This window comes from Tamandua tetradactyla, chromosome 12 (genome assembly GCF_023851605.1).
Source record: "Tamandua tetradactyla isolate mTamTet1 chromosome 12, mTamTet1.pri, whole genome shotgun sequence".
NCBI classification, from domain to species: domain Eukaryota; kingdom Metazoa; phylum Chordata; class Mammalia; order Pilosa; family Myrmecophagidae; genus Tamandua; species Tamandua tetradactyla.
Genome location: NC_135338.1, coordinates 41,133,967 through 41,146,786, shown reverse-complemented (window position 1 = coordinate 41,146,786; position 12,820 = coordinate 41,133,967). Strand labels below are relative to the sequence as shown.

The window sequence follows — 12,820 nt, the reverse complement described above, 5'->3', positions numbered from 1 at the left end:
TATTCAAGATGTAATGGAGAGGCTGGAGGGAACTGCCTGGGAATGTCGAGCTGTGTTCCAGTAGCCATGTTTCTTGATGTTGATTGAGTGGTGGTATAGCTTTCGCAGTATGACTGTGTGATTGTGAGGGCCTTGTGTCTGATGCTCCTTTTATCTACCTTGTCAACAGACGAGTAAAACATATGGAATGAGGATAGATAAGAGGGGAACAAATGTTAAGGTAAATTTAGTTTGAAATGCTGGTGATCGGTGAAGGTGAGGGGTAGGGGGTATGACATGTATAATCTTTTTTTTTCTGTTTTCGATTTATTTTTTCTGTTGTCTTTTTGTTTCTTTTCTGAATTGATGCAAATATTCTAAGAAATGATGAATATGCAACTGTGTGATGATATTGTGAATTACTGATTATATATGTAGAACGGAATGATCATATGTTAATGTTTTTGTTCGTTTGTTGTTAAAATTTTTTTAATAAATGTTTTTAAAAATCTGTGGCTAGACTCTTTTATGTTCCCATTATAAATCATGCATTATAGATCTTCATTTGCGCATACTAATAGCTGAAATGGATAGTGTTGAATCCATGAATACCCTGAATGCTGTTCATGTTTAGATTTTCTGTCATGTCTTTCCAGCTTTGACCGCTATTGAAGGCACAGCACATGGGGAGCCCTGCCACTTCCCTTTTCTTTTCTTGGATAAGGAATATGATGAATGTACATCAGATGGAAGGGAAGATGGCAGACTGTGGTGTGCTACAACCTATGATTACAAGGCAGATGAAAAATGGGGCTTTTGTGAAAGTAAGTATTACACAGTAGGAGGCAAGGCACAGCCACCTTGTTTTATATGTAGGCCAATGTTTTTAAGGCCTTTTTCTAGTGGTGCTTTCTGCCTTGGTTAGAAGTGCTCATTAAGTTAAGGCCTTAAAGAATGGATTAGGAGCAGGACGCATGCAGCATTCTTATTTCCAAAGTGTGCCTTATCATATTCGTGTCTCAATTGAGAGATGAGTTTCAGCTGGTATGCATAGGCTGGTCTGAGAACCTTTCAAACAGGTTACTGAATTAATTAATGTAAAACTATTTTTTGGCAACAAAGGAAACAGAACATTCTAGTGAAGGTTAATAGTGGTTACAAGAAAAATAAATAATACCTTTTTAAAGTACTTTGTGTGAAATATGCTATACCGAGGTAACATTTGGCAGATACAGTGTGTTTAACCGTCTAAAGTGTTAATGTCAATATAAAGGAGTTGATTGCTTTAGGTAAGCTGTGTTTTCAGGAAAAACTTTTTATTAAAACTATTAAAAAAATGACAAAAAATCTTTTCTTCCTTTGATATCAAGTAACATTTCAAAATAATGTCTCTCATAAAATATTTGGACATTCCTAGAAGATAACATCAGACATAGTCCATCTTTGGGTATAAGTCATTATGACTGGGTACTCCAGTTTAATATATCAATTTTTGTTTTTATATTATAAGAATTAACTTCTCTTTCTATAAATATTGGTCCTAAAATGAAATATTTAAATGTCTCTGGATGAGTTGTATATTTCTCTTTAAAATGCTATATTGTAAAAGCAAAACATTTTTTGAAAAATTTATAACAATTCTATGATTTTAGTGTTGTGTCAGTGAATAGGAAAAATTTAGTGACCTCTAATCAGTACCTATATTTAATAAAATCAATTTTTTACTGATTTTTTTTAATTATGTAAGTGATCATAAATACTTTATTCTTATAAAGTAATACAGTATTTCAGATAAGGCTGAAGTGTCCTCTAGCTACAACAGTATTTGTCAGTCTACTATTTTCTGTCTAATATCCTTTTGTTCTGTTTTAGCTGACCTTGGCACATATTCAAAATGTTTTAGTTTCCTTAGCTGCTGAAGCAAATGCCATGTAATGGTTTGGCTTAAACAACAGAAATGTATTAGCTCATACTTTTGAGGCCAGGAAAAAAGTCCAGATCAAGGCATCATCAAGATGATGCTTTTTTCCCAAAGACCGGCATCTGGGGCTGGCTGCTGATGAGCTTTGGTCCTGGACTGCTCTGTCACATGGCGGTGTACGTGGTAGCCTCTCCTGGCCTCTTCCTTCTCTTACGTTTTCCTTTGACCTTCAGCTTCTTGCTTCCTATGGTTTTCTCTGTCTGTTTGAATTTCATTCTGTTTATAAAGGGTTCCAGGTTTAGGATTAAGACCCATCCTGACTGAGTTGGGCCACACCTTAACTGAAGTAACCTCATCAAAATGTCCTACTTACCGTAGGTCCACACCCACAGGAGTAGATTAAGTATAATATGTTTTCCTGAGATACATAGTTCCAAGCCACTTTACGTAAGCTCCTACTGACATAATCTGTGTAAAAGGTTTTAGAATTACAAGCAGAAAAACACCCTCTAAAACCAGCTTGATATTACTTTCTTTAAAAGAAAGTGATTTTGATGAGTTTTATTTATTAAAAAAAAAAATTTTATGTCAGGTAAAGACCACACTAAACCAAGCATCTTGCAAGTCAGAGTTAGAAATAGCAAAAGGTCGTTAATTATATTTGTATGACTACTCTAACAAAAGAACAGTTACTTGATAAGTAGTTGGTGTAGAATTAAAATCTTTTTAAATGAATGTGACATTAGTGTTTTCTTTTTAGCTGAAGAAGAGGCTGCTAGAAGACGGCAAATGCAGGAAGCAGAAATGATATACCAGACTGGAATGAAAATCCTCAATGGAAGCAATAAGAAAAGCCAAAAAAGAGAGTAGGTAGCACTGCTAGGTCCACTCTTCCCCAAAGATCAGCATTACTGAGATAAATAGCTAGCTTTTTTTTTTAAGTGCACTGTTAAAGACAGAGAGGATTTCTTAAATTCCATTATAAGAAAACTTAATATGATATATGGATATTTATGGCATTGCTTTTATCAGATTTTAACTTGAAATAATAACGGTTATGCATATTGATCACAAGAATGAACAATTAGAATAGAAAAATTGACTAAGGTTGTAGCAGTGTTTTGTTTTTGTTTTTTTGCTTTTTTGGCATGGGCAGTCTCCAGGAATCTAACTCCGTTCTCCCACATGGCAGTTGAGAATTCTATGGAGCTATCCTTGCACTGCCCAGGTTGTAGTAGTTTTTAAGAACTAAGAATATATATACTATTTAGAATTTGAAATGAAATAAAGGAATTATTGTAGGGTGTTTTGTTTTTGTTTTGTATTCTTTTCCAGGCAAAGACTGGAATTTAGGAATTTACACCTGGGAAGAATGTAAAGCAAAGTGCCTATACTTTTTAATATTTTAAGTCTTATTGATTTCAGCAAACTTTTGATATAGTCCATGGAAAGATTTAAAAGAAAATTGCAATCATTGGATTGTTTACAGGACACCATGATGTTACTACAGTTTTCCCATTGAAAAATTAGTTAGTTTTTTCCAAAAAATGTTTATTTGGTACAAAATTTATATTTTGACTAGTGCATTTCCTAACATAACTTATGTGAACAGCTTAATTGAACACCATAGTTCATGGAACCTTGAGTAGGGCATGAAATCTTGTAGGTTTGTCCAGAGTGATATCCTAATAAATCCCAGAGTGATTTGAACAGTGAATAAAAAAGTATTTGCCCAGTCCCCTTGGGGGAATGGTGAGAAAGGGGGAAAATTCAACTTTCTCAAGTGGAGAATTCTTGATATTCTCACAAGCAGTGGGAACAACCAAAGGAATAGGTTGAACCCCCATTCTTGGGGTTTATTCATATGAAACTTAACCGTGCAAAGGATAAGATAAAGCCTACTTAAAATTAGGCCTAAGAGTCACCCCCAAGAGAACCTCTTCTGTTTGCTCAGATGTGGCCTCTCTCAGCCAACACGACAAGCAAACTCACTGCCCTCCCCCTCTCTACATGGGACATGACTTCCAGGGGTATAAACTATACTTTCTGGCAGTGTGAGACAGAAATCCTAGAATGAGCCTGTACTCAGCATCAAGGGATTGAGAAAAACTTTTTGATGAAAAGGGGGAAGAGAGAAATTAGACAAAATAAAGTGTCAATGGCTGAGAGATTCTAAACAGATTTGAGAGGTTATCCTGGAGGTTATTCTTACACATTAAATACATATCACCTTTTTAGTTAAGGTGTAATAGAGAAGTTGGAGGAAATTGCCTGAAAATGTAGAGCTGTGTTCCAGTAGCCATGTTTCTTAAAGGTGATTGTATAATGATACAGCTTTCGCAGTGTGACTGTGTGATTGTGAAAACCTTGAATCTAATGCTCCTTTTATCTGCCTTATGGATAGACAAGTAAAACATATGAATTAAAAATAAATAAATAAATAATAGGGGGAACAAATGTTAAAATAAATTTAGTAGATTGAAATGCTAGTGATCAATAAAAGGGAGGGGTAAGGGATATGGTATGTATGAATTTTTTTCTGTTTTCTTTTTTTTCTTTTTTTGAATAGATGCAGATGTACTAAGAAGTGATCATGATGATGAATATACAACTATGTGATGATACAAAAAATTAGTTAGCATTTTCAAAGGAAGTTTTTCAAATTGCTGTTATTTTTGTGTAATTGTAGTGTTTCAAGATAATTAGAATGACCGAGAGAACTGATTAGTGTCTTATGCAAAAAACAAAGTATCCAATATGTTTTCTACATATATGAGTAACTTAGATGAAATAAGATGGTAGAGGGATTTTATAGCATAGCAAAATTATTGATGTGTTTTAGAAGATTTTGAAAAAATTTAATGGCAGGTTGAAAACATTTTTTTTTTCATTGCTTGCATTTAAAGAGCATATCGGTATCTTCAAAAGGCAGCTGGCATGAACCATACCAAGGCCCTGGAGAGAGTGTCATATGCTCTGTTGTTTGGTGATTACCTAACACAGAATATCCAGGCAGCTAAAGAAATGTTTGAGAAACTGACTGAGGAAGGATCTCCCAAGGGACAAATGGTAAGTGCACTTACAGTGGAGAATCTCTGCATAAAGTACTTTTTATTTTCATAGCTGCTCATTCTCTATGCCCTTTTTTATTTATTTTTTTAACAGGTAAGACTTGAAGGTAAGGTATCTTTAAATGTTAATTTTCTTGCAGACCATTTTACTAATCTTCTTGGACAGTTATTCTACTTACTCTAAAAACATTTTATTCACTTAAAGCATTTTTGCAGTTGCATCCTTCTACAGTAGCATTAGATCCGTAGAGAAGGAAATGAAGGTAATTGTTTTTTTTATCTGGACTTATTCACCCTTGCTTTTTTCCCGAAGTTTAAATGTTCCAGCTCTTGTTAATCTTGGTATCTTTAAAAAAAAAATTTCTTTCTTACAGAAGCAGTATGTGAACATTATAGAAAACTCAAAATACAGACTAACAAAATTAAAAAGCAAACATCACATATGTACTACCCCAGGCATCACCATTGTTAATATGTTAGTGCATGCATACTCTTCTAGACTTTTAACTATGTGTGTGTATTTACATGTGAATTTTTTATTAAAATAAGATTCCATTGTATCCTATTCCATAACTTACTCTTTTCAATCAACAGTTTTCATCTTTCTGTTCCAGTAAATCTTTATGTCATATAATACCCACACCGTATTTTTAAAAAAATTTCTTGGTATCTATTTTATCTAAACCAGCTCAGGACTTATACCTTGTATTTGGTTGTTCCTTCTGGCATAATTTTCTCATAAAGAGACATCCTTTTTCTCCCTCCAACACTGACTTGTTACAGCTAGGAATCATTTTCTGCAGAATGTCCTACTTTAGTTTGTCAGTTTTCTTCTCCATGGTGTTATTTAGTTTGTTTCTCCATTACCTGTATTTCCTGTAAGCTGGATATCATAGCTAAACACTGATGAATTCAAATAAAATATTTTTGGCTACATTACATTATAGGTGACATTCTGTACTCCACCTTACCTCACATCCATTGCCATTTAATATCTGTTTGATTCCCAATTAGTGGTCTTAAGATTGATCTGGATTTAGGAGGCCACCACATTTATTTAAAATGCCTTCAATAATTAAGATTTATTCAACTGATGCGATTTGCTTAAAAAAATAAGGTTTCTAAATGTGGTTAGAGGAAATCTGTTTTCAGACCATTTAAACAGTAACAGGAATCTAGACATTGTTCTCTATAGAACTAATAAACAAATTCTTTGTATTTATAAACAGATTATAGCTCAGTTTCCCCCGTTTATTTTAAAAGCTTTTTTCCTTCCTTTGCATTAAATCAGTTTATATCAAATGCACATATTTATCTTTATGTTTAGAGGCATTCTGCTCTAAAGAATGCTTTACGTTATAAAGCATCTTTTCCTTCTAATAGTAAAGCCTTACAGTACTCCAGTGCTTTACGTGTTGTAAAGCATTCTCTCCCTCATAATTAATTTTAGCTGATGCAACGATAGAACCCCAACATCACAGTGACTTAACACTACAGTGTTGTTTCTTGTCAGGCCTGGTTTGATTCAGCTTCCTTACCTGCATGATTCTCTTCCAAGAGGTAATTCAGGGTTGTGGGCTCTTCCATACTGTAGTGTACCAGCTGAAACATGGTGCTTTCCAAGCCATTATGAAAGGAGAAGAGAGACAAAGGATTCTCTGGGATGTTTTTAATGGCCCAGCCTAAAAAGGGCTTATGTCACTTCCAGCCAAATCACAGAACCTGGCCCTACCTAGCTACCAAGAAGTTGAAAAATGTAGAATTGCTCATGGATATTTGATGAACACTAGCTGTCCCTGCTATACTTCCCTTTATAGCTTTAGCTTACACTTCCATTTCGTCAAGTAAGATCAAGAATCTTACCAGTGCATATTTTTGTTTTTGTATTTTCAGAAAACCATGTGTTGTCTAACCTTGTAAGGTGACTTTTCTCCCTGACTCCTTCTCCTTGATCCCTGGTTGCCTCTTTTTATTCCTAGGATACGTTATCTTAGCAATCTCTTGTCCATTTTCATAGTGTATCCCACCTTTCATAGATAGGTAATATGTTGATGCAACACTATAGGACTTGTTTTGTCTTCATTTGAGGTGCTTTTAAAGATAAAGTCAAAGTTATGTTGAAGTATGTTCAGTTTTATATGTCTAGTTAAAATCATCAAGCTAAACTTTTAGGCTTGTTTAGAGTTATGTTTCATTATATAATTTGCAGAACCCTGAAAGCATTTCTGAGGCTATGTGCAGTTGTGCATACTTGCATAGATAAATCTTTCAGTGGTTAAAGACTCTTGTATCTTTTCATAGTACATAAAACTGGATCTGTCTTAGGTTAAACTTTCACCAAAGAAATATTACTTTTATCATTTTATTTCAGGCTCTTGGCTTTCTTTATGCCTCTGGACTTGGTGTTAATTCAAGCCAGGCAAAGGTAATACTATTAAAATTTCATTGTATACTGAGATTTGAATTGGATAAATATGTGCCTATGTTTAGTTAAGTATCTTTTATTCTTTCACAGGCTCTTGTATATTATACTTTTGGAGCTCTTGGAGGCAATCTAATAGCCCACATGGTTTTGGTAAGTAAGACAAGTCAAGGCTGATAACACTGAGTAGCACAAGAATTCATGGTTTGCAATGGCCACAACTTTTATAGCTTTCATGATTGATGTTTGCTTATATTAATTATTGAAGATCAAATATTCAGTTGAACATCATTCAAATTCTTGTTAATGGATATAACAGATTTAATCTGCAGATGGATGAAAATTGATAGAATCCACAGTTTTCTTTTAAAATGATTAGTTTGGCTGATTGCCCTTAAAATTAGAGATCTGGGAGGTGGCTTTTTTTTTTTTTCTCTAAGTTGTATTTTTTTGTCAGAATTATTGTTTTTAGATTGGGTTATCAGAGGTTTTATATTTAAATTGATAAAGGACTTAACTGTACAAAGAAGTGTGTCCTATAAAGGACATTGAAGTATGGCTTTTATGTATTACTTACAGCATCAGTCATTTAATTGGAAGAAACATAGAATCTTTCTACCAGATTCTTTTCTGCTAAGGTGTTTCACTTATCTTTTTTTTAATAAACAGATTTTAGATGTTCTAGTTTGCTAGCTGCCGGAATGCAATATACCAGAAATGGAATGGCTTTTAACAAGGGGAGCTTAATAAATTGCTAGTTTACAGTTCTAAGGCCAAGAAAATATCCCAATTAAAACAAGTCTATAGACATGTCCAATCAAAGGCATCCAGGGAAAGATACCTTGGTTCAAGAAGGCCGATGAAGTTCAGGGTTTCTCTCTGGGCTGGAAGGGCACGTGGTGAATATGGTGTCATCTGCTAGCTTTCTCTCCTGGCTTCCGGTTTCATGAAGCTCCCCGGGAGGCGTTTTCCTTCTTCATCTCCAGAGGTCACTGGCTGGAGGACTCTCTGCTTCATGGTGCTGCAGCGTTCTCTGCTCTCTTTGAATCTCTCATTTTCCAAAATATTTCCTCTTTTATAGGACTCCAATAAACCAATCAAGACCCACCCAAATGGGTGGAGACATGCCGTCACCTAATCCAGTTTAACAACCATTCTTGACTAAATCACATCATCCAGGGAGATGATCTCATTACACTTTCAAACATACAGTATTGAATAGAGATTTTTCTACCTTTATGAAATGGGATTTATATTAAAACATGACTTTTCTTAGGGGCATACTTCCTTTCAAACCAGCACATTAGATAAGTCATATGACCTCTAGCCCATGTTACTGTGTTCCAGATAAATATGTTAAGTTCGTTCTTGCAGTAGTGTACAAGGTAGATTGAACAGAAATGAGACTGAAAGAGAAACCAGTAAAAAAGCTGGAAAGGAAGAGACAGGAATAGGAACAGAATGTATAAGATTGGCCGTTGATGGGATATAAGACTTAATAAAGAAGGAAAATCTGGCTCTCTGACTAACTGGATTGATCCTAGGTAATTTTCCCTACATGTATTCAGTAATACTTATCATTTCCTAGTTCTTATAATTTCAGTAAGCTATTGTTCTGCTCTGAAGAAGACCATTACAGTACAGTGTGAGAATATTTAGACTCACCTTGAGAGGCACCTGATTCACACTAGGATTGGAAAGGATTTAAGTAGATATTTCCGAGAAAAGAAACAACTGAAGTGTTCCAGAAAAACAAATAGGAGTAAGTTAGTGGAAGAAGTAGTAAAAGGGTATGCAGACAGCAGGATCAAATGACAAAGGACAGAAAAAAAGGAAATGTGGTATTTGTGAGAAAGTACAAGAACTTTAGTGTAGCCCGAGAATGGAAGGTCACGTAGTTCATGAGCAGGACAGGTAGGGAATCATTTAAAAGTGCTATAAATGATGCTGAGGAGTTTTGGCTTTATCCCATTACAGTGGTAAACCACAAAAGGATTTTAAGCAGATGAAAAGCAAAGGTGTTGCTTTAACTTTCTGAAACATTCCTCACTTATCTTGGAGTTTTTTTTTTCATTTGTTTAATTTATAATAACATATTTATTCCTCAAACAGCAGTTAAAAATTTCCTTTTAGGTGAATTTTCAAGAAATATGAAACATTTTGTCTGGCAAAAATTTTAAAAATTTTTATCGTAATCTTCTTAAAAAATATATTATTTATCAGTCTTAAGCAGTGACTACTTAAATATGAACATTAAATATTATATATGATACTATAGAGTAATGCTCTAAAGATTGTTTAAGGTTGTAAAGTTATTTGAGTCTGTGCTAAATGGCTTTAGATAGTACTACTTTCTGTTTTCTGCTCTTTATATTTAGCTATCTTCCCACTTATTCTACTCCTGGGGTTATTGTGCCTGCTTCTAGTAGTTTCTTGTCTTCATTTATTTTGCTAATTTGATGGTTCTTTTTTGCTAATTTGGAAGATTAATCCATTTTGTTACATGTCTAAAATAAGACTAAAATCAGTTCTAAGTGAGAAACTCATCAGTTTCTCATGAGTAAATTGTGCACACTTCATAAATTTTGATTGCTCTAGGAACTTTATTATTTGTTTTCTAGTTCTTAACCACAGCCTGGTTATTCAAGTTGCTGAATAAATTACCTCAAAACTTAAAACTCAAGATAAATGACGTGTTAGTGTACTTAGATCAAAGAACAACAATATTATATACTGATTATTTCATTTCTTTGTTGCAATAAGAATGCCAGTGAAACATGTGAAACTGCTGTCTTCTTACATGAAGTTGTTTTATAGGGTTACAGATACTGGGCTGGGATTGGAGTCCTCCAGAGTTGTGAATCTGCATTGACTCATTATCGTCTTGTTGCCAATCACGGTATTTACTTTTGCCTTTTCACCTTTCAAGAAAAAAATATAGAGAGAATTAATTTTAATCACATCTCTTCTGATACAATTTGAAATATGTCAAATGGCTGTTTTAAGTGGAGTCATCCTTATGCTAGTTGATAAAGAAATTTTTTTATATAAATTTTACTTTGAATCCCACTTATAAAATATGTGGTGGGCAAAGTCTCATTTACTAATAGATTGCTATTTTGTAATCCATAAACTGTTATAGAAACTGTTTTTTTAAAACACGTAGTCTCTGACAACATTTGGCAGCTAGAATTATGCTGTACTTACCTCTTTGGGACAATCTTTCTGACTTACCTCCGTGTTACTACTTTGTCATCCTATTTCAGTTGCTAGTGATATTTCACTGACAGGAGGCTCAGTAGTACAGAGAATACGGTTGCCTGATGAGGTGGAAAATCCAGGAATGAACAGTGGAATGCTAGAAGAAGATTTGATTCAGTATTACCAGTTCCTAGCTGAAAAAGGTGATGTACAAGCACAGGTATGTTTAAACATCTCAGGGAATGTCTTATTGCATTATATATTTCCATCTCTGGAGCAAGCACATATTCATAAGTGAACATTTTCATTGCACTGAGCAATTATTAGCTACATATTAGAGTCACCTGAGAAGCGTTTTAAAAATACCACAAATCCCATAATCTCAAGAGATTCCATTTGGACTAGTGTGGGATTGGGCCTAGGCATTACTAGGTCTTAATTCTCCTTGTGGAGATTCACTCCACAAGGTGAATGTAAGGTACTGGAAGTTAGCGACCACTGTTTGAAAGAAACAGCATTAACCCTATCGATGAAGAAATCTTTATTGAAGTCTCCAAGGGCAGAAGCTGTTACTTTCTCTAATTAAGAAAAATGGAATATTTGGAATTTCGGATGCTGTTCAGAGATGAATTATGTTCATGTTTCATTTGGTTATCTTAGACCACAGTTTCCTCAAGATCAGCAACAGAACAAGGCTTATTTAATGTAAATTGTATTATGTCCATAAAAATACCATGTGTAATTTGCTGCTGCTGAGGTTATCCTAATAACATTACAATAAAAAGGAGAACTTCAACATCTGTCAATTTTTCTATTAAATTTACTTTCTGATTTAAAAATATGTAGAGATGAGCAATAAATTATAGACTAACAGAACAATAATTTTAAGACTAACAAAAGGTTTAACTAACAATTGAGTTAAAAAAAAAAAACCTACAGTGAAAGGTAGCACCAAATCTTAGCTCATGGATAAAAGTGATCTTATCCTTAAATATCTTTCTTTACATTAGAAACCAATTAAAATTCAAAACAGTATAAATGTCCAGTGATAGGGAATTGTCTAGCTTGAATATAATGTTCCAGTACAAATGGAATACTATACAGCCATTCAAAATCATATAGAATACTACTTAATACTGTGGAAAATCAGTCTCACTGTATTAAGTGGAAAGCCCAAATTTAAAAAATCAGTTTTGTATAGTATATCATTTCTTTTCCTTTTTTTTTTTTTACTTTATTGAATGATGGCATGCAGAAATGTGCACACATCTTAAGTGTAAAAAGCTCAGTGAATTGACTATCTTGTGCAGCATAACTAACCCCTCTTCCTCACAAACCTCCCTCCTCCCCAAAGGTTACCCGCTCACCTGACTTCAAGCACTGGTTTGGCCTATTTTTGAACCTTATGTAAATGAATCAGACAGCATTCTTTTGTATTTGACCTCTTTTGCTCAACATTATGTTTGTGAGTTTAATTTATGTTTTTTCATATAACTGTAGGACATGACATTGCTGTATGTCATGAAATGCCCTTATTTATCTGTGGAAATATTTTTTGCTTTCAATTGTACTGTCTTATTTGAGTATAACCATACTACTTTCTTCCAGTTAGTATTTATATGGAATATCTTTTCCTTTACTTTCAACCTCCTTATATTTAAGGTGATGTCTCTTGTTAAGCATCATATGACTGGTTTTATTTTTTATCCATTCTAACAGTTTTTATTTGGAATAATTAATGATATATTTGGATTAATTCTTCTGCCTTACTTACTTTCTGTTTCTTCTGCTTATCCATATTCCTTTTTCTCTCCTCTCTTGCCCTCTTTAGATTTGAACGCTTTTTGCTATTTATTGCATCTCTTCTTCTGTACTAATTTGGTAGTTAGGCATTCTTTTACTGCTCTTTTAGTACTTATCCTAGAAATCACACATATATCCTTGACTTACCAAATCTAATAAGAATGAGCAATTCTACCATTTCCTAGTCAGTACAGAAACCTTAGAGTACTCTGTGCATGTTTTAATTCTATGTATTTTTTAACCCCATAATACAATCCATAATTAATTTAGGTTTGCTCACAAATTTGCTTTCAGTTGCTCTTTATTTCTTACATCTTCCCGAGATAATTTTCCTTCTGCCTGAAGGAAAATATTTTCTTTAGAGCATGTCCTTTAGTAACAAATTTGATTTTTGGTTGTCTGCCTTTATTTCACCTCCATTTC

At 33.9% G+C, this 12,820-nt stretch overlaps 1 protein-coding gene across 1 annotated transcript in view; it reads left to right on the top strand.

Moving 5' to 3' along the window:
* The window catches only part of SEL1L (SEL1L adaptor subunit of SYVN1 ubiquitin ligase), a 67,352-nt gene that overhangs the window by 27,695 nt on the left and 26,837 nt on the right, over window positions 1-12,820 (top strand). Inside the window, exons 4-10 of the mRNA XM_077123236.1 lie at window positions 636-803; window positions 2,661-2,766; window positions 4,807-4,969; window positions 7,343-7,396; window positions 7,487-7,546; window positions 10,211-10,292; window positions 10,660-10,814. Coding sequence (XP_076979351.1) covers window positions 636-803; window positions 2,661-2,766; window positions 4,807-4,969; window positions 7,343-7,396; window positions 7,487-7,546; window positions 10,211-10,292; window positions 10,660-10,814 — 788 coding nt within the window. The remainder of the gene's footprint in view (window positions 1-635; window positions 804-2,660; window positions 2,767-4,806; window positions 4,970-7,342; window positions 7,397-7,486; window positions 7,547-10,210; window positions 10,293-10,659; window positions 10,815-12,820) is intronic.